Source organism: Larimichthys crocea, unplaced genomic scaffold (assembly GCF_000972845.2).
Source record: "Larimichthys crocea isolate SSNF unplaced genomic scaffold, L_crocea_2.0 scaffold269, whole genome shotgun sequence".
Taxonomy (NCBI): domain Eukaryota; kingdom Metazoa; phylum Chordata; class Actinopteri; family Sciaenidae; genus Larimichthys; species Larimichthys crocea.
The window spans coordinates 300,329-321,890 of NW_020853550.1; the positions used below are offsets into that span (position 1 = coordinate 300,329).

The 21,562-nt window shown below is 44.8% G+C and overlaps 1 protein-coding gene across 1 annotated transcript in view; it reads left to right on the forward strand.

The window, feature by feature from the left end:
• Window positions 1-21,562, forward strand: part of plxnb1b (plexin b1b) — a 97,223-nt gene that overhangs the window by 70,064 nt on the left and 5,597 nt on the right. The window contains exons 7-33 of the mRNA XM_010745052.3: window positions 1,980-2,108; window positions 2,462-2,562; window positions 4,143-4,275; window positions 6,513-6,669; window positions 7,960-8,068; window positions 9,724-9,832; window positions 11,360-12,313; window positions 12,968-13,102; window positions 13,205-13,327; window positions 13,423-13,516; window positions 13,612-13,778; window positions 14,323-14,474; window positions 14,632-14,737; window positions 14,871-15,007; window positions 15,185-15,361; window positions 15,452-15,686; window positions 15,766-16,008; window positions 16,949-17,128; window positions 17,231-17,379; window positions 18,603-18,703; window positions 19,044-19,261; window positions 19,359-19,537; window positions 19,624-19,690; window positions 20,196-20,342; window positions 20,491-20,656; window positions 21,083-21,186; window positions 21,278-21,362. Of these exons, the coding sequence (XP_010743354.1) occupies window positions 1,980-2,108; window positions 2,462-2,562; window positions 4,143-4,275; window positions 6,513-6,669; window positions 7,960-8,068; window positions 9,724-9,832; window positions 11,360-12,313; window positions 12,968-13,102; window positions 13,205-13,327; window positions 13,423-13,516; window positions 13,612-13,778; window positions 14,323-14,474; window positions 14,632-14,737; window positions 14,871-15,007; window positions 15,185-15,361; window positions 15,452-15,686; window positions 15,766-16,008; window positions 16,949-17,128; window positions 17,231-17,379; window positions 18,603-18,703; window positions 19,044-19,261; window positions 19,359-19,537; window positions 19,624-19,690; window positions 20,196-20,342; window positions 20,491-20,656; window positions 21,083-21,186; window positions 21,278-21,362 (4,657 nt within the window). The remainder of the gene's footprint in view (window positions 1-1,979; window positions 2,109-2,461; window positions 2,563-4,142; window positions 4,276-6,512; window positions 6,670-7,959; window positions 8,069-9,723; window positions 9,833-11,359; window positions 12,314-12,967; window positions 13,103-13,204; window positions 13,328-13,422; window positions 13,517-13,611; window positions 13,779-14,322; window positions 14,475-14,631; window positions 14,738-14,870; window positions 15,008-15,184; window positions 15,362-15,451; window positions 15,687-15,765; window positions 16,009-16,948; window positions 17,129-17,230; window positions 17,380-18,602; window positions 18,704-19,043; window positions 19,262-19,358; window positions 19,538-19,623; window positions 19,691-20,195; window positions 20,343-20,490; window positions 20,657-21,082; window positions 21,187-21,277; window positions 21,363-21,562) is intronic.

A 21,562-nucleotide genomic window follows, 5' to 3' on the forward strand; every position in this document is an offset into this window, starting at 1 on the left:
CAGCTCACACTCCTCCTTTGACATCTGTGTTTGTGTTGGATTCTGTTGGACGTATTTTGTGTTATTTGACACATTTTTCCTTCCCTCAAAAAAAAAAACAAACATGAAATAGTCATCTTACTTGTGAGCAGAAGAAAGCCGTGGTGTGTATCCCTTCTGCTCTTCTCCTTGATAGAGAAAGGAATGTCATTTTGTCACTTGTGTTTCCTCAGTCTGCAGTCTGCATGGACACGTATCAAAGCCTGGACAGTCTGTCTTTGAGGGCCTGTGTGATCAAAGAGCGTCAGGCTGCATTGCTGACCTGAAATCCTGCACATACCTGGAGAATGGGATTAGCCTGGCATCAGGGATACATCCCGGTACACCACAGGCCAGATTGGGGTATTCACACTTCCCTCTGACCTGTGCTGGCTTTTCTCGTTAGCAGGATTGGCGTCTTTGTTCCAGCAGAGTTCACCTCACAGTGGAATATCTCGCTAATGGCATTAGATGGAATGAAGCTGATGTTCAGACCTCTGTAAATAACATCTGAAGGCTGATGTGGAGCAGTTGTTCAGGCTGTCCTTTCACATTCACTTACCTCACAGCAGCTCTGGACTTTTCACAGCCAGCACAATGTCTGAGTGCTCCCAGAGGCTTCCTAATGTTGTTTGGTCAGTTGACTCTCAATCTGGTTTTGTCTTTCCACTCTGTCAAACCTGCCTTTGTTCTAATATGGACATATTTCTTCCACCTCTTCATTTCCAGGTTTTTGTTTTGTGGTTGTACGTCAAAGCACAGCCGTCTGTTGGCACCAAATATCTGGATTTTTGTCTCTTCATGCTGTCAAAGCTTAAGGCAGCCTGAGGCTACAATTCCTAAACTTGATGTCATCAGTGTTGTTCCTTAACGGTCTAGTGTGTCAGATTTATGGGGCTCTATTGACAGAATATAAAGTTTGTTAGAAGCTCCTAAGACTACATGTTTGAAAATGAAAGTTCAAAGCCTAGCTTCACATTAGCTGCTGTTAGCATAAACACCCACAGATCTCTGAATGTCACATTCTAGTTAAAGAAGTCGCCATGTTGTGAAGAGGAAGAAGAAAAAATACTATCTCTGGTTATGCTGCATCAATTCTGATCCTTTCTTTAAAAACTGTTCACAGTCAATCAGACGATGTTTAAGAGTACAAAGCTAAATGTGAGGAGCTCTTGACTCCATGGACCGAGCAGCAGCCCTTTGTGTTTGGTGTTATAGTAGTTCGGGCCTATATATGTAAAATTGAGATTGTATCTATCCTATTCATGAAATGACTTCCTTGCATGTTTTCGAAGATAAATCTGCTGACGTGTGCTCAGTCGCTGATATGATTTCACGCATGTTGGCTTGAAGTTAAAGCTCCCCTCCAGAGTTTTTAAATGCTACTAAAGCTATGGATCGACCTGTTGTGAGTGAGTCCCTGTGTTTAGTTGATGAGCACACACACACAAGGTGATGCAAAAAACATTCCTAACAATGTTGCATGCTACTCTCCCGCTGAATTCATGCGGTAACACAATTCAGTTAAGAAGAAAACTGGCAGCAAGTAAACTAATATGTAAACAATGCGGGTTTAAAAGAAGTTCTAAATGTTTAATGATGCAGGGAATTCCATGTGTTTGTTAGGTCTGAAGGAGTGATGCAGTTTTATGAAAAACACGGGAGGTATCTTTAAGCATCAAAGTTCATCCTTCACCTTCAAAATAGTAGTTTGACAAAACAATCTCACCTCAAGGTCCACTTACTCTCTTCTCCCAGAGCTTTCTGTTTCTGTCATATAATAGGTTCAGATTACATTCTTCTTCTAGCCCTTGTGGTTACATCCTTTAAAATGTGCCATTACGGTGTTATGAAAATTGCAAAAAGGAAAAATAATGACCCAGTCCATTTTTATGCTCTCATTCCAAATTAAGGCATTCTTACATAACCATAACACTCATGTATGTGTATGTGTTCGTCAGGTGTTCCTGGGTCCAAACGGCGAGGTGGAGGAGTACTCTGTCATCTCTGTTCAGCAGAACGCAGCTATCAGTTCAGACCTGATCCTGGACCAGAAAGAGGAACACCTCTTCATCATGACGCATAACATGGTATATATACACACACACACACACACACACACACACACACACACACACACACACACACACACAGACACACACAGACACACACACACACACAACATACAGTAATTGCATTGTTGTAGCCTCATTTCATGCTCTTCTTTTTAGACCCATCCTTACTGTTTTAGTATTAAGCACAAGAAGAAATCACCGCCTTGTTTCTGCCCCAGTTCTCTCAGGATTATTCTAATGGCCACATTATCATTTTGCATTGTTCCACTGGAGCATGTGGGCCACCTATTCTGTTTAATCACATTTCTGGCAGCTTAGTGTGTATGGCTTGCATGATTGAACATGGATGTGTTGCTTTCTGCTTCCAGGTGCAGAAGAGGCCAGTGGCTGAATGCCAGCAGCACCCAGACTGCCACTCCTGTCTGCTGGCCCACGACCCTTACTGTGGCTGGTGTGTCCTGGAGGGAAGGTGAGACAAACCCCGACATTTAACTCTCAAGAGTCTTTTCAAATGTATTCTATCACTTTTGACCTGATGGTGGCAGTAGGTGAAAAAATGAGAGGGTCATCATTACAATTCATCCTGAGGGGAACATGAATATGTTGATTTGAAATATGAAATCCATCCAATAGTAGTGTAGATATTTCAGTCTGGACCCAAGTGTTGGACTATTGGAACCATTGGCTGGAATCAGTTGTAAGGGATTTCTTTATTTTTTCAGTCTCAATCTAAACATATGTTTAGACGTACCTTTGGCTCAGCTTGGCATGATCAGCATCTGTCTGCATTATATATATTTATATTTTTAAAAATTTTTTCAGTTACTTTTGCTGAACTGCAGCCAAATGCTAAAATGTAGCATGTCAGTAGAATAAGTAGTAATATTGCTGGGTTGTGTGTATATGTGCCGAACATAACAGCTATTAGCAATCAGTAAATAGCATTTTCTCTGATTCATTAGCTCCCTTGATACCACCACTCCCTCACTCTCATTTACTGTCTGTGTTTGCTCTCTCTCAAACCATCAGAGACCTTCGTGGTGTCATTATAAACTGTGAGCCAGACACATAGAAGCTAGTCTATGAATCCACCTGGATAAGTTTCAGTGACATTTCAGGCTGTCTGTGGAGGGTTTGACCAGTGCAATCGTCACCGCAGTAAGATGTCAGGTTGCGTTTCTCAAAAAGTAGAATCTTCTCCCTGCAGGGTTTTTTTTTTTTTGGCATCCCCACAGCTCACACCGCTGCAGCCAAAACACACTACCTCCACTGAAATGCAAAAACCTGTTTACGCTGCAGTGCCAGATTTGGTCTGATTGGAGCCTGAGCTGCTGGTCATACCAGAAAAAAGAAAATAAGTAATGATGCTTTCATTGCTTATAATTTGACTATTCATTTGTGCGTGTCTTTGGGACGAGGCAAAGGGAAACGTCACATTTAAATCTAAAGGTGGACATTATAAGAGGCAGCATTGACTACAAGTTACACTGTCATTGCTTCTAATTTCAAATGCAAAATACATGATTAATGAACGTAACAAGCTGCACATGCTGTGAAATGGTTAGTTTTATCTTGATTCACACAGGTCTGGTTCAAAGACTTTTATTGAAAGGGAAAGTTGAAGGCTGACATGTGAAGTATGAGCAGACAAGATGGCTGCTGGCACCCTCGTTAGTGTTTTTGCCAAGTCACCTTAAAATAATTACTGAGAGAGTGTGGTCTGCTGGGACCGTGTGTGTGTGATGAAAGAAATTTGTGTCTCGGTCCGATCTGTGTGTCATCTCGTCTCCTCACTGCTCTGCCTCATCACCTGACCTCCCTCCTTCCTCCTCCCTCTCACCACCATGTTTTTCTCTCTGCTCCTCTTTCCATCTTCACTTCCTCTTTAGAAAATCAAGCAAGAATTTGCTGTGCAGTTCACTGCCTCAGTATGATTTATGGACATACTATATGCTGATAGTCATTTTCATGGTTTAAGTGACGATTTCATAACAAAATGAACACTGTGTGCATGATGTAACAGGGCAGCCTGTGTGTTTTCCCCGTCAGGTGTGTGTTGCAGTCAGAGTGTGCTCGTGGGAAGCAGTCAGGTCAGTGGCTGTGGAGCTTTGACATGGAGCAGCAGTGTCTGGCCATCCAGGACCTGAACCCATCCAACGTCAGCAGGGAGGAGAGCAGGACGGTAAGGCTGCAATACAGATCCATGAACTGGAGCAGAGAAAGAGCAAAACCAAACTGTTGATGTGCATCCATCTGCCTGCACACATCCTGACAAACCATTTGAAGATGGACGAGGAAACCTTAGATTTAAAAAATCATCTACCTTAAACACCTACAGGCTTTTCTCAACAATATCAATCAATCAGATATTCAGAACACAGTAATGACAATAGCCACATCTCATGCTCTTGCTGCACTGTGGGTGCAATATGTGCCTGTATATACCCATCACCACACACGACCCCCTCCTCCCAATAGCCTCCTCACATACAAAAACACCTTGAAGCTCAGGCCCACATATCACCTCACCTCCCTGTAGCTCATCCCAGAATTCCTTATCAGCTGAGCTGGAATATTTACTGTACTGTGTGTGTGTGTGTGTGTGTGTGTGTGTCAGTCAAGTGTCAGGGAGTCGGGGGAAGATAGTGATCAGAACCCTGTCCGTACACGTTGTGCTGCGAAAGAAAAGCAAAGTATCCGACATCCGTGAGGAAGATGGTGCCTGTCGATAACAGCAGAGGCAAAAATCTAAACAATACACACACTGTGTTACATCAGAGGAGAGGACGGTGTTTGGTCTTGAAGTTGAAACACATATAGACGTGTAAACACATGGGAATGGGATAAAAAAAAAAATCAATAAATGAAAAGAGGAAAAGTTCAAAAAGTCACATGTGGAGGAGAAGTTATGATGTAATCAAGATCAGAGCAGCAAGTCAACAAACCGACAAATCAATCGTCAACTACATTGACAATCGACGAATCATCTCGAGTCTCTGATCACCTCTCAAATGTGAAGACTTCCTGGTTTCTCTAGTTATTACCAACTGAACCTCTGTGGACAGAGCAATGCAAGACACAAAGACATACAAATCCAAATAAACCAATCCAAACACAAGGTTACAGTTAATCCTGAGGAAAACTAATTCAACTCAACAGATGAAACATATTTCTCTGCTTTGCTTTGTCATGGTCATGTGAGGCAGCAGCAGGGTGCTTGTCTTACAGCTGCGTTCATTCATTAAGAAACAGACTGGACAACTCATATTGATACACACAACGTGTTTGTGCATGTCAGTAACTGCTCTTCATATTTCATTTATCCTGACACTGTATATATGGAGCTCTTCAGAGAGCAAAGCTAGCCCAGTTAGGAAAAAATGATCACTTATCCTCCATCATCTGTGTCTTCCACCTGTTCAATGTGGAGCTCAGTGCTACAGGGGCTGTATTTAACAATGAATGAGAAACCCAAACACATCAGCTCATTTCTTCCAACAAGCCACATGACCTATGCTTGAACACATGAATGGCACTTAAATAAAAGCCTGATACAACTTTTAAATGAACATCTACTCTAATGTTTCAAATTCACAGACAGTTTTGTTTGAAACAAGCTCATCATTTCCTGTGAGAGCTTCCACCACACACATTATGACAGAGTTTCAGTAACAGCCACATAAAGAGGTTCTCTATATAAAATAAAGTCGCTCTGAAACTGGAAAACTGTTGATTGAAACTGATCAGAGGATAAGTTAATTTCACAGAACAATCAATCCAAAGAACACAGCAGACACAACCTTCAGCAGAAAATACAAGGAATATCACCGTAGAGGTCATACTGTTTGACTGGCAGATGATATGTCGGAGCCGCAGCGCAGAAACACCACACGAGAGACGGAGACAGGTGGAGCCGAAAAAACAATAACACAGTCTAATAAAAAGTCAAGGAGTTTGGTCAGTGTGATTCATGTTCCTGCAGCAGGGGAATCTAATTTAGGCTTCAAATTGAATTATTCCACGTTGTGAGAAGATGAGATTTATGTGTTCAGACAGTTTAATCACTTACTGTCATTATGACCTTCAGCATCCTCTGGAGCAGCACAGGTGTGGAATGCAGAGATTCCTGTCCACTCCACCGGCTGTGTGCGAGAGCTCTGTGCTCTTTATTCTACTGGTTGTCACATGTGACGTCAGATTGTGTAGGGAAAGGACAGAAAGAGAAAACTCTACATGTCTGATGTGAGAGGCCACACTGAGCTGTGCTGTAGTATCACGCAGGGTGTTGGCCTGACCACTGGGACAGGAAGAGGTGGGGATCGAACTGCTAACCCTGTAATCAGTAGACAGGCCACTCTGCCTCCCGAGCCACATGTACAGCAGTTCTGTCTGAAGTGTTAATATTTGGTCTTTCCTCAGGTGTCCCTGTCAGTCCCAGGACTTCCAGTGTTGGAGAAAGGGGAGTCCTACTCCTGCTTCTTCCAGGACAGCCACAGTCCTGCCATCGTCTCCGAAAGCGGGGTCACCTGCCATTCTCCAGACACCAGTCAAGTACCCATGGTGCCTCCAGGACAGGGTGAGTGTTTTAAACCGGACCTGTTGTTGTTTGTGGAACAAAGCCGGAGTTTAATTACTGATTTGGTTGCATCCCGTTATGAGACTAGAGTGTGTGTGTGTGTGTGTGTGTGTGTGTGTGTGTGTGTGTGTGTGTGTGTGTGTGTCTGTGTGTCTGTGTGTCTGTGTGTGTGTGTGTGTGTGTGTGTTACATATCATACATGCTTCATTCCCTGTGTCCATGAATCTAGGCTAACCCAATCTAAGCCAGTTTACACAGCAGGGAGTAATCTGTATTTTAAAGCAAATAACTTGTGTAAATATATTTTATGGAGTGATCCTGTGCTTTGCTTTTCTTTATTATTCACTCTGTTTGTTAGAGTAAGTCCGTGCCAATGATTAAAGGAGCTGGTAAATCAAAATTGAAGAGGTCACACTCACCTAAACATTCACAATGCATTTTGTGTGTGTCTCTCACACACACTTGCACACACACACAGACAGCGGTTCCCATGCCTGCATTCCTGAAACTTGCAGCTTGTTGTAGTTCTCAGGGTGCAGGGCTCAGGCAGAATCAGCCTGCGGCTTTCACTGAGATCTGGACACACAGGCTGTATTTAAGGATCTAGTTGTGGCTTACCTTTATTTAAAGAGGGTTAGTGCCAGTGCTCACTTAATAAAAGATGCAGCTGAAGGGCCTGTAAGGACAACTGTTTAAGTTGAAGATTAGATTCTCACCTGGCTGCTGCCTGTTGAAACAAAAACACGTCATTTAGCTCTGCCTCAGGGTTGTTTACAAGTTGAACATATATTCAGACTGGCTCGCCCTCATCTGCCAGAAAATAATGTAACAAGTAAAAAAACAGAATTCAAAGCCATGTTATCTTATCTTAGATGAAAACGTGGTTAAAATGAAGAGCATCTCAATGTCATCCTGTTCCCTGATCTCAGATATGAATACAATTTGTTTGTGACTCATAAATGATCCAAACTATGAAAAGAAGAGCAGAATTTTAGTATTCCATTATTTGTATCAGTGCAGCTTTAAAACAGGGCAGTATAACAAATCCTGAGAACCTTGATCCCCGCTGTGTTTATGTCTGCTCTCTCTGGGCTGAGGATTCAGGGTCCACATGGGTTCCATTAGGCCTCTGTGAAGCAAACCTTCTCCCACATGCCCTCACTGTGTTTTGAGAAACATTACACTCATCCCTTTTCTCATACTCTCTGAATCAGAGGCCTGTTTGCTCAGCCCTGTGTTGTTTTCATCTCTTTCTCATGCCGTCTTCCTCTCTGTGTTTTTGTGTTTCAGACTTTGTCACAGTCACCCTGTCCCTTCGTTTTGGCAACGTCACCGTCACAACGAGGGATTTCACCTTCTATGACTGCACGGCTGTGAAGCAGCTGTCTGGCAGCATGCCGTGAGTTACCACTGATGATTTATCAGATCTACTCTCCTGCGTCCTCCCGATCTGCCCTTCTCACTGCACACCTTCTAATCAAGTGTTGTTCTCTCTCTGAGACTGTTTTGTACCCTGTTCAGTCTTTGTCCCTCCATCAATTCACCCCTTCACCTGTCTGACTTCCGTCTGTCTTTTTCCATTTCTTCTCACTTGCTCTGCTGGTTTGAATTCTTTACGAACCTATGACCCTCGACTTTAAATACTCTCTCATACTTCATCCAGTTGTTCTTTCATGTCCATATGTCCCAAGGTCTATAATAGATTATCAAGTATGCCCATAAAGGGTGCATGCACCTGACTCTTGCCCTACTTCTCTCTCTCAGTAGTCTTTCCATCTCTACATATGCTCATCACATGTTTGCCTGTGCTCCTGATCCTGGGTCAACTCAGTAACACACTGACTGGCTTTATTCAGGGTAGATCTCCATCATATGACAGGTGGAAGACACAGGGCCTCATGCCTTTCATTTTTCTTTCATTCTAAACCTCCAAGTTGTGATTCTTCAGACCTTTCTATCTGCACAAGCTTTCTGTGAATTGCAACTGATGAATCAACTGTGACTGAGCAGGAGCTGCTGGGCTCTGTGTGTGGCTTTTATTCACAAATACTGTCAATCCTGCTGATAAGGATCAGCACACAACAACATAACAAACTGAGCAGTGTCAGTAGTCACATAAGGGATCTGAACCAATTAGAAAATACAGCTACAAATGTGACATCAACAGTTTTGACATTAAGTTAGATGCTGGGCGGGCGGAGCAGGTGTGACACTCATGCTCTGTCTTGATTTACAGTGTTAATGAACCCTATGAAAGCATAACATTTACTCTGTCTGTCTGCACAGATCTGGGAATCAACAATATTAAATATTAATTCATAGTTTGTGCACTTTCAGTTCCTGCTCTGCACAAAACATTTCAAACTTTTCTCGATTTTTACCATTTTAACCATCTCAGTCAGTATGGAGTCCTAAAACTGAGCAGGTGTACAGTAGTAAAGGATCATCAGACAAGTCAAAATGTAACTCAGTAAAAGATCTTCTGTTTACATCACAGTTGGCAGTGAAGTGGCTCCTCTGGTGGTGATGATATACTTCCATTAACAGAGAGTGAAGAGAAAGGGGGGGGGGGGAAAGCTGCTTTGTTGTGATGAATTAAATAAAATCAATAATAGTGAGCTCTAATCATATTAGATGAAAATGTTGCCCTCTGAACATGTTTGTTTGGTATCCTCCATGATCTCCTTCACTGTGTTTCCAGACGCAGAGCTCTCTCTCTCCCTTTCTCCCACCCTCTCTCTCTCTGTCTCTCTCTATCTCTGACTCTTCCCACCACTCTGATAAGAAACTGAGGCTCAATTCAATTAGATCACTGACCTTTCTTACCACTGGGGCCAGATTGGCAGCAATTGGATTACTGTGTGATACAAGCTACAGTAGCTGCATCCATCCATTCTTTCTCCTCTCTCGTCTCCCACTTTGAGTTAAAAAGTCATATTGAACTGTCCTCATAGCTTCTAACCCTGACTCATTGTTTTCCTCTCCTTTCTGCTTTTCTGCCACCTTACTGTGATTATTACAAGTCTCTCATCTGTGTGTTATTTCTGTGTGCAGTTGCCGTGGTTGCGTTTTGAGCCGATGGGGCTGCAACTGGTGTGTTCACCAGCACTTGTGTACCCACAAGCCCACCTGTGAGGAGGGCGTGATCATCTACAACCAACATGTAAGTCACTCCAACAGATGTCCTGTATAGATTTCAGTAGGCAGCTCGTGCATGTTAGGTGAAGCATGTGTGGAGACTTCAAGTGTTGATCACAAACCAGCCAAAGAGGTTAGTTGACTGGAAATGCTCTCATCCTTAAAGGTGTCCTGTGAGGTTTGGTTTTGTATGTTACTCAACATCCATTCCGTTCCCCAGTCATGATGAATGAATTGTGAATGAATCTTTGTGGATTGCTTTCGATGTACAGAATTCATTCTCCAGTCGTCTGCCTACCTTTTTAGATGATTTGGACATCCAACATAAATATCCATCACATCTAAAGCTGAGATCTAAAGAGTTTTCTGTTGTTTACACAGATAACATTAGCTCCAAGCTCATTAGCTAAGTCTCTCTGACGCTGTCTTTACACAGACGGACACTGTCTGACAGGTATCCAGCTATACTGCCCATTTCTACAGTGTCTAGAAATGACCTAATAATAATCAGAATTGCATATCTTTAGTGGCTAGTGTTTGTGTAATGTGTATATTGACCTAATGAGCATGTGAATGAATTTCCTTCTTCATAAATAATTTTAAAGGCCTTTTTAAAAAAAATGTTTTGTAATGACTGCATTGTGCTTGACAGAGAGCAAGTGTCTTCTTTCACAACTTTGACCATAGTGTTTATTATATTATACATGTGTGCATGTATTCTTGTGCACACCCTCCTAAATTACTCCGATATTAAAGGTCCAGCAGATCAACATGAGCCACAGCAGCCCAGCTGTGAAGGAAGTTTTTCCTTGCTGCTCTCACCAAGGGATTGCTCATGGGTGGGACTTGTTGTGTCTCTGTAAATAACATTATAAAGACTCTGGACCTGTTCTATATGGAAGGTGTCATGAGAGAACTAAACTAAACAATTGTTTACGCTCGGTGTTGCTGTGTTGTATCCTCTACGTCTCACAAACATGCTAACTGCTGCCTTTGCCGGCACCCTGCTGCCACCTGTAGTGTAGCACGAGTGTGAAGCTGTTGGCTGGACTGTGTGTGTGTGTGGGTGTCCTTGTATACGTGCAGATGCCTCAATGGCGCTACAAAAGTTCAAAAACGTCACAGGATACCTTTAAGGAAGCAGAAAGCATGTAATATGAGTAAAACATCAGTTAATATAATACACACTGCGGCTCTAGAATCAAACAGAAAGGAGCGTCGGTTGCTCGTTCAGTTGGTATTTCCTCAAACTAAAGGGAATGTGTTTGTCGCACTGAGCACTTGACAGGAGTATTTTTGGTAAGTAGATGAATGGTCAAAGTGTTCCTGTTTAAAAATGTTACTTCCAACCATTTATCAGTGCCCATACATGTTTTGTTCTATCACATGTCAATACAGGTCATACATCATGCGTCATGCGTATCATACGTAACCGCTGGTTACATGTTTTAACATTATGTTTCAGTTCAGTTCTTTTTTTAATTTGTTCCATAGCTTTTTATTTGTCTCACCCTCTCCTCATGTCTTCCCCTCCTCCTCCTCCCTCCCCCAGTTTAAACTCCCCACCTCAGCTCCTCCCACTACCAAACCTCTAAAAGTCACCACAACACCCTCTACCACAACGGCCGCCCTGACAACTACCACCACGACAACCACCACGACAACTCCCACGACTATCGCTACAACAACCGCAGCCCCCATCACTGTAGCAACCACTCAGGAGCCAACAACTCCTCCCGCACCCACTATTCCACCCATGACCACCACCAGCCTTGAGCTGACCACCCCACCTACCACCCTGCCCCCTCAGCCTGCCACTTCCCTGCCACCCACCACACCGGCGCCCACTACACCTCTGCCCCCAGAGGTCACCACTAGGAAGGAACAAGAGGCTGAAGCAGGTGGGCTTGTTGTTGTCACCCAAAGTGACACTGAAGGCACCGCAGCTACACCCGTTGTCGTCACGGTAGCCATGGAGTTGGCGCCTGTCACCAATGCTGATGAACTAATCGGGGTTCTGGACCATGTGATGCCTTCGATCATCCCGCCCCATGAACCAGACTCCTCCCCACTGGAGGTGGTGACGGAGCCGCCCATCAGCGACACTCACGAAGACGAGGGAGCTTTAAGCGTGGCAGAGCCTCTCACCCCAGCCACATCTGGCTTCCCCCTGCCCACACCCTTCCCTGTGGGCGAACCAGACGACACTGAGTCTTCCCTCTACCTGGATCTGACCCAGGCACCCACTCCAGTACCCACACAAGACTCCCACACTGAGTCAGGGGGCCCTGACACAGACCCTGAGGTTCTCCTCTGGCCAAAAGAGGAAACGGGCATCCACGCTGAGAGTGCCGTCCAGCCAGAAAACGACACAGCCACATTTTCAGCGGCCACTGTGCTGTCAGGCGACGGTGAGGTCGACCACGCCCACCCATCCTACCCCCACCTGTTGGATACTGACTCAGAGCTAGACTACCAGTATGATCCAGCCGACGGCTTCCTCCCGGTGAGTTCAGCCTCCTCCCTCCCTCTTCCTCCTCCTTCTTCCTCTTCATCTACTTCTTCTTGTCAAAGCTTCAGCAGCTTCCCAGTGCTGCCAGCTCCTGACTGGACTGTAAACTCCTGCTGCAGGAGCAGAGCTCACACAGACGTCCCTGTCTGCCCTCGTTTCCCCGTTCTTCCTCTTCTGTCTTACACTGTGTTCTTTTTCTTGTTTTGTTTTTGCTTTTTACATTGATCCCAGGACAAGCAGCTGCTCCAGTGTGAGCTGCAGCAGCTGCTTGTCCTTTTCATGTTTTTTTATGTTTCTTGCATTTACTATTGCTTTAAAAAAAAAACTCATTTGATGCTGTGTGTTTGTGTGTGACATACAATTTGTGAGTCATATTGTAGACTATACATACGGTAGACCTCAACGCTTCATACGCACCATGGATAGTTAAAAAAGTGGATGGGTGGAGCAGAACCAGAGAGATCAGCTGTTTATTCTGTGCATTCTTCTTGTCAAAATCTGCTCAAGTGTCTACACTTATTAACCACAATGCAACTCTGCCATTCGGTGTGTAATGCCAGTAGCAGCTAAAGTAGCCCCGAGCCTCAATCATCAAGCAGGGATTTGTTATGTGTTATACTTTGTGTTTGTGTGTGTATGGCACAACAGGGGGATGAGGGCTCCTTTGTCAGCTGGGGTTCCTCAGCTTGTCCCTGTGTGGAGAGGGTTCAGGGTTCATCGCTGCTCCCTGTCAGGGTGGAAAGAAAGATCACCTTACTGGCCCACAACCTGCACCTCTATCAGGTACCACACACACACACACACACACACACACACACACACACACACATGTCTTTTTGCCTAGTTGGTGATCCATTCACCAAACACAAGTCTGTGTGTGTTCAGGACACTGAGCTGGACTATGAGTGTGTGCTGGTCATTGAAGGGCAGACGGTGGTGGTGGACGCCTACGTGGAGACCGATGACACAAATCCATCCAACTTTGACATCACCTGTCAGCTCCACCAGGTCTGATACTGTGAATGTAAAGATGTTCATCACAGCAGCGATGATGATGATGTAATTAAAGTTTTTTTTTTTTGATAAAACCGCTGTTTGTCCAGTATACATACTCTGCTCCAGTGGAGGAATACAATGCCATGGTGTATGTGAAGAGGAGGGACACCTTCCATGTGGACAGCTCTCCTGAGCTATATGGTGAGGTCAAAGGTTGATTCTACCACGTTAGATTAGACTGATTATTCTCGTCCTGTTTACTTCAACACACTCTGGTCTGTGTGTTCTGTCCTCAGTGACTCTGTACAACTGCTCTGTGGGCCGCTCTGACTGCAGCCGCTGCCACACAGCTGACCACAAGTATGGCTGTGCGTGGTGTGGCGGTGCTCATGCCAGCTGCTTGTATTCAGGCTCCTGCAGTGAACCAGTACAGCAGACATGCCCCGCCCCCGTCATCCACTCTGTGAGTACTGAACTTTGACCTCATGACACATTTTGAGACGCTTACAGTCATGTATTCTCATATTTCACATCAGAGCTTAGAAAAATGGAGAAATGAATTGACCCTTCCTAAGCCCCACCCCTTTTCACTCTGTGCTCCAATCACAGTTGAGCAATCCTCATTCACAACCTTGATCAATTTTCTCGTTTCCTTTTCTTGGATATTCTACGTTTATCTAAAGTTAGCGTTAACAAACTGATCTACATGAATTAACTTGCCAGCTAGTTAGCTAGTGTTTTGCTACAGAGTGAAATGCTCGTTAACTAGACTACACATATACCTTTATTATCTATTAACCATCATCATAATGGGCGAAGCATATCTAAGTACAGGGAAGAAGAAAATTGACCCCGGTTCTGACAAAGGATTTCTCCACTGTAATTGGAGAACAGAGTAAAGGGGGTGGGGCTTAGGAAGGGTCAATTGGCATTTACAAATGAATCATTAATAGAAAGCATGCGGGATATTTCCTTTTTAAAATGAAGCGTTTCCTGCTGTCCCTCAGATTGAGCCTCTCTCTGGTCTGTTGGAAGGCAACACCACGGTGACCATCTCAGGCTCCAACCTGGGCCAGAAACCTGAAGACATCCTCCACTCCGTCACAGTAGCTGGGGTTCCCTGCACCGTCATCCCCAGCCTCTATGAGGTGTCCTCCAGGTACAGGCTAACTGCTGCAGGGGAGGGATGGATTGACTAAATTCCCCAAAACTAAAGACCACAGAAAGCATATGGATCTTTACAAAACATTGCCAGGTTGTGTGCACGACTCTGTTTTAATCAGAACAACTGTCCTAAGAGTAATGTATGTCTTCAGGATTGTGTGCAGGACCAAAGCCAGTGGAGGAGAGAAGATGGGCCATGTGTCTGTTGAAGTGAGCGGAGGAGAGTTTGGCCTGTCCAGCCAGAGCTTCAGCTACCAGGTACATTAAACTAATTCATTCATTGACCCCGCTGGCTAATCATCAGTTTTTTTTTTCAGCAGTGTGAACAGCACAAATCATATAGAATCTGATCCTGGTCTATGTATAACAGCCATCCTCTCCTCCCTGTCAGGACCCATTTGTGATGGGGGTGACCCCTGAAAGAGGGCCCAAAGCGGGGGGAACGTTCCTGACGATAACTGGCCGAAATCTGCTGACAGGACGTCCCTCTGACCTCACCATCACTGTGGGAGGGGTGCCCTGTAACATGTAAGACTCTTACTGCTTCTTCAGACTTCGTTTAACGTTCCCTCTGTCAGTCTGACCTTTTGACCTCCCCGTGCCAGAGGGGGAAGAGAAAAGAGAGTTTCACTGTTGGGTCAGTGAAGTGTCGCAGCATTTATAAATCAGTCTGTCCTGTGTGCCTCCTCTTCCTCCTCTCCTCAGTGTGTCGGAGTTGCAGAGGTCCAGTGTTCAGTGTGTGACGGGCAGCAGTAATAAGACAGGAGACCAGCAGGTCACCCTGCATTACGGCAGCAGCCAGCGTCACCTCCACACCGCAGCCTACTGCTACACCCACAACCCCAACATCACCCACGCCACACCTGCAAAGAGCTTCCTGGAGTGAGTCTAGAATCTGACCTTCGTCTCTCAACCTTGTTCAAGACTTAAAGTTATTCTGTGCTGTGAAACTGAAGTTTTCTGTCTGTTTAGTGGCGGACGGCTGATCTACGTGTCAGGACACAACCTGGACGTGGTGCAGGAGCCCCGGATGGTGGTGACCGTCTCTCCTTTCGAGTCAGTCGGCCAGAATAAAAAGAGGAAGCGAAGGAGGAGGAAGAGGAGGAGTGGAGAGCAAGGGGAGGACAGGGAGAAGACTTTGGGAAGGCCAGCAAGGATGGTTCCTGACTCTGTCTGTCCTGGAGACCTACTCTGCTCTGCCAAACAGGTGTGTGTGTGTCTGTGTGTGCGCACATGCATTGGTTTGTTAGTCCTTCCTTGACTAAACATGTTTTCTGTGTCATCAGTTCACAGAGCGCTGTGAGGTGAACTCCTCCTCCCTGATACTGTGTCGCTCTCCTATGGTAGACTCCTCTGTCTGGGGGTCAAAGGTCACTGTGGAGTTCCTACTGGACAACCTGCGCTTTGACTTCAGCAGTTTGAACCCCCAGACCTTCAGCTACGAACCCAACCCTGTCCTGCGACCCCTGAACCAGCAGGACCCTCTGAAGGCCTACCGCTACAATCCTGGCAGCTTCATCCAGCTGGAGGTCAGAGGCAGCTCTGGAAGCAGTAGTTTTTATAATATATAGTATTATAGTATATATTTTATATCAACAAGTGTGAAGGCTCAGTCAGAAGACCACAAACACTCATTCATCCAAACAGGAAAGCCAACAAAACCAACTTTGAAAAATTCAAATTTTCTTTAGGAAACAAACTCAATGTCTGAGTTGTTTCAACCAGTGTAAGCTGAGCTTTAATAGTCTCAGGCGCTGAAGGCTTTTATACCGTTGCACTAAGAGGGGCCAGGTGGTCACCCGATGATGTCACGCGGTCTCTTTAAGGACCGCCCAAAAATCCTGAACTGAAAACTGGTGAAAAACTGTTTGAACCTCTAACTCCACATTTCAGTAATGTATCGTTCAAAGTCTTTTCACATGTTTTCAGCAACTATTTTCCAACATATTTAACTGACATATTTTGCTAACATGCAACATTTTCACGTCTGCATTGTTAATGTGGCAACACATCCAGGACATGAACGTAGTGACATTTAGCACATTATTGTGAAAGTAGAGCAGAGGTGGAATTTTAGTGTAAGATGTATCCAGTCATGGACTTGTCACGTCTGACAAAAGCAGAAAAGCATTAATATAGCCTTGGGCGAGTGCTTGAGTTGTGTGCTGGTTTATCATGGCCTGCTGCCACAGTCGTGGTTGTAAGCAGCGTTCATTTCGGTAGAAGTACAGAACAGTAGCATGAATCATGCTCAAACAGGTTATTATAGTGAATAAAACTATTCTAGAAACTAGGACAAAACAGTTGTTCCAGAGAAACATGGACACAAAGTGAAACCATTTTGTTTGCTTGTCTAACAGTAAGATTAAAAACACGTTGTTGGAATGTTTTTTTTGTACTAAGAAAAAACATGACCTGAACTGGAGGTGATAGTAGAAAAGTTAAGAGCTCGCCTCTGCGTATTCTCAGGGTGAAAATCTGGACCTGGCCATCACTAAGGACGAGGTGGTCGTGTTGGTCGGGGAGGGTGTGTGTGCTGTTAAGACCCTGACCAGAAACCACCTGTACTGTGAGCCCCCACCTCAGCAGCCTGCACCAGTACCCAACGGCAAGAAACGCGAGGGCTCTGACAATCTGCCTGAGTTCACTGTGAGTCTTCCACTTTAAAAACACAGAAAAACATAATGGGACACCGCTCTAAGTAAGGTGTGTGTGTGTGTGTGTGTGTGTGTGTGTGTGTCTGTGTTTCAGGTCCAAATGGGCAACCTGAACTTCTCCCTGGGTAAGGTTCAGTATGACAACCTCAGCCTGGCCACCTTCCCTCTGGAGGCTCAGATTGGAGTTGGAGTCGGCGCGTCCATCGTAGCCCTCATCGTCCTAATCATCGTGCTCATTTACAGGTCAGGATAAAACTATCAACATGGCACAAGTCTGGATTGAACTGAGGTTAACGCGCACAGAGATCTGATTTCTTGTGACCACTGCCATACATCTATCATTTAATTATCATCCTTAATGCACAAACAAAAGTCATTTTAATAAAACATGAGACACTGACTGAGTACATTTGAAGTGGTTGAGATTCCTCTCATGTCAGATTATTCAGTGTGTGTGAGGTTACATCATCAACATTCCATCATCAGACCAGCAGAACTCACTGCCTTTATTTCCTCTTCATTTGTTATGAACATCAGTCCACTGATCGAATGCAGAGCTTTTCAAACGTGTTCCTGGGGGGCACATCTGGACGGGGTGTGGGGTGAAGTGCACAGGTTCATGTCAGGGTTCTAAATAAAAAAGCAGAGGAAGTGAATTCTGGTAGTTTGTCCTGCTTTTAAACACAGTCAGCAGTTTGAGCTCCAGCAGCTCACAGAGGTGATTCAGCTTCTTTAAAACAGTCGCCGCCTAATTGCTGCAGTTTGCATCAAAAGATTTTCTTAAATCATTTCTCAACACACGGATAGAAGACATATTTCTTAGATTCAGTTCGTATGACTCCAGAGAATCATCAGGTTTTTGAGTTTTCTTCACTTCAGTGTCAGAATCTTTCAGTGATGTTTGTCTGAACATCCATGGTTCACCCCAGCTAACTCCATCCACGAGCCCATGAAACATTACCATGGTGCCCACCCACACAAATCATTGAAAGTTAAAATGTGAATTTGAGGGGAACTTTGAAGGTTTTTGAAAATAGACATGAGTCAATAAAAGTGCTTAAAGGAATACAAAATAGAAGTTCTTTTGATATTTTTCAACTTAACAGTTATTAATCCTCCTGCAGGTGGAATCCTCTGTTCTAAAATAATTAACCTTGATCTTAAACTGTTGCGTTGTGTCCTTAAATCTGAGGAAACTGGGCCAGAAAAGTCTTTGAATTTGATGTTTTTTGATCTTTAAGGAACCGTGAGGGAAGAACATTGTAGGATCAGGACAGTCACCTTTGGGTGTTACCAAATCTGGCAGTGTTTCCATTTTCTGACCCAGCATGACCTCACGATTAACCCTGATCCTTCCTGGTGGGGGGGTGTTGGGTCAAATTACTTGAGTCAACCTTTTCACAGTTTCCTTGGATTTTCACTAATCCAGTGTGAAAACTGGTATTACTTCTGTTGGCGTCTGACAGGAGAAAGAGTAAGCAGGCACTGAGAGACTACAAGAAGGTCCAGATCCAACTGGAGAACCTGGAGACCAGCGTGAGAGACCGCTGCAAGAAGGAGTTCACAGGTAGGAAGAGTGCGAGGAGGGTAAAGTAACATGACAAAGAGACGGAGGAACAAGAAAGTTTATTTTAGTTTGTGGAGGCCGACTGATCCTCTTTGTTTTCACACAGCCGTATGAAATGATCTCATTACATTACACATCCTGGATGAAATGTTCCTCTCCCTGCTCGAGGAGGTTAAATTTAGTCTGCCAACACTGTCCAATGTCAATATTTACCAGCTCCTACCTCCCAACACTCCCAGCATGCACTTTGAATATAATCTGTACTGAAGGTTGGAGCCAAAAGAGGTTGTAGCAACACCACCTGACCTCTCACCTTTCCTCCTCCTCTACCCTGTTTCAGACCTGATGACAGAGATGATGGACATGTCGAGTGACCTGGTGGGCTCTGGCATCCCTTTCCTCGACTATCGGAGGTATGCTGAGCGCATTTTCTTCCCAGGCCATCGGGAGTCTCCGCTGAGGCGAGACCTGGACATTCAGGAGTGTCGGCGGCAGACGGTGGAGCAGGGCCTGGTGCAGCTGTCCAACCTGCTCAACAGCAAACTCTTCCTCACAAAGGTAGTCCTCATCACCATCAGAGTCATAAGCAGAGAGAGAGAGAGGCCTGAAGGTTTTGAGCAGATGGATGATTTCCCACTCTTTTTCTTCCCCTCAGTTCATTCACACTCTGGAGAGCCAGCGCACTTTCTCTCCCAGAGACCGAGCCTACGTGGCCTCGCTGCTGACGGTGGCGCTGCACGGCAAACTGGAATACTTCACTGACATCCTCAAAACTCTCCTGAATGACCTGGTGGAGCAATACGTGGCCAAGAACCCCAAACTGATGCTCCGAAGGTAAGAAGGAGGAGAGTGAGTGTGCTTCCAGGTTGAAGGTGTTTTAAAGATGTTTGGCAGTGATTCAAACTGTGTTTCCTCTGCAGAACAGAGACAGTGGTGGAGAAGCTCCTGACTAACTGGATGTCCATCTGCCTCTACGCTTTCCTCAGGGTCAGTCAGCACGAGTTTCTGCTATAACTGCAAAACTGTTAGGACCGGCAGAAGTGACGCGGCTTTTTAATGAGTAACGTTTTACAGGATTTAGAAGGTTTCCTGGGACATGCTAATAAAACAGAAGAATAAAACACTTCCAAGTCCCCAAATGCACTGCTCAAACAACCCGTTCCAGTAACTTCTTTTTGTGACTGTTTTCTTGATAGATCAGGTTTCACACCAAAAGTCTACAGACACAAGTGACACAGACTCTTTCTAGAAAGTCGATCCCTCCTGCTGCAATCTTGAGCAAATATTTAAAGAATTTCTGATTAAATCTAAAGTCTAGTTTGATTTTCAAACTTTTCAGCCTTCAACAAAGGAGCAAGTCACTGATTTAAAGGGTTTGATGAATGTCTTTGTGTCTGAGTCATTTGAGCCCTCGTTCTCTCTGCAGAGTGTGTTAGGCTAGTACTAATTGACTTCATTGAGTGTGTGTGTGCATGTGTGTGTGTGTGCGCAGGACTCCGCGGGGGAGTCTCTGTACATGCTGTTCAGGGCCATAAAGCACCAGGTAGATAAAGGACCAGTGGACGCTGTGACCGGCAAGGCCAAGTACACCCTCAATGACAACCGCCTGCTGCGAGAGGACGTGGAGTACAAGACACTGGTGAGGAGACTTCTCAACAAAATGATGTTTGTGTTTAATTAAGGAATGCCAGTGTTTCCACTGTGACCTTCAGGGAGTTGTATTTATTCCAAAATCCCCTCTTTGATCCTCATACTGCCCTTGTTTTGTTTTTCTTCTTCCTCTGCAGACTCTGAATGTTTTGGTGCAGGGTGGAGGGGTGAACGAGACCCAGCCGCTGCCCTCTAAAGTGCTGGACTGTGACACCATCACACAGGTGAAAGAGAAGCTGCTGGATCAGGTGTACAAGGGCACCTCCTTCTCCCACCGCCCCCACGCCGACTCGTTGGATCTGGGTGAGAATCCATATATGACACAGCTGACGCTCAGAGCAGATGATTCACAGATGAAATCCATGCAACCAGCACTGCTATTGTTCACACTGATATCGGCAGTAACAGTACAGTCAGACACATTATAGAGCAGTGTGTTCGGCTTTTCACTTACATTTATTGAGCTGTGGTGCCCCCTACAGCACAACAACAGCAAATACAAGACAACTTCTTTTTTATTATTTCATCACAGGGATTAAATGACACCAGTAAATACTGGAACACGTGTGATGGTGTGATCTATTGTAATTATTCACAAAGGAACTCCATCTGTTTTGTTAAAGCACCAACACTACATACGAGATTAAAACAGACAAAAAATCTCACCACACAAAGATCACACACACACTGTAACCACACTGTGCTGTGTGTCTGGTGTCTCTCATTCAGAGTGGAGGTCTGGTGTTGCCGGTCACCTCATCCTGTCAGACGAGGACTTGACGTCTGTGGTTCAGGGCAACTGGAAACGCCTCAACACACTGCAGCACTACAAGGTCCGTGTTCAAATCAGTCCAACATGTTTTACTCACAAAACCTCAAAAAGTGGTCTGATAATACTGACTGTGTTCTGTGTTTTTTTGTCAGGTCCCGGATGGTGCAACGGTCGCTCTGGTCCCCCGCCACAGCAAACACATTCACCATGACAACCATGACTACGTGGCAGGAGAGAGTGAGTGAACATGTTGTTGTAGTGACAAATCGGTTTCTCCTCGTGGTGATCAAACTGTCTGTTGTTATCAGACCACTCTGTTCTATCATTTGTAAAGCAAACCAAGGCAGCAGCAATGACTCAGCATGTCATTAAAGGAAACATGATGGTGCATAGTCTTTTCAAACCTCAAAGCTACAACAAGCTGAAAGTAGTGTTTT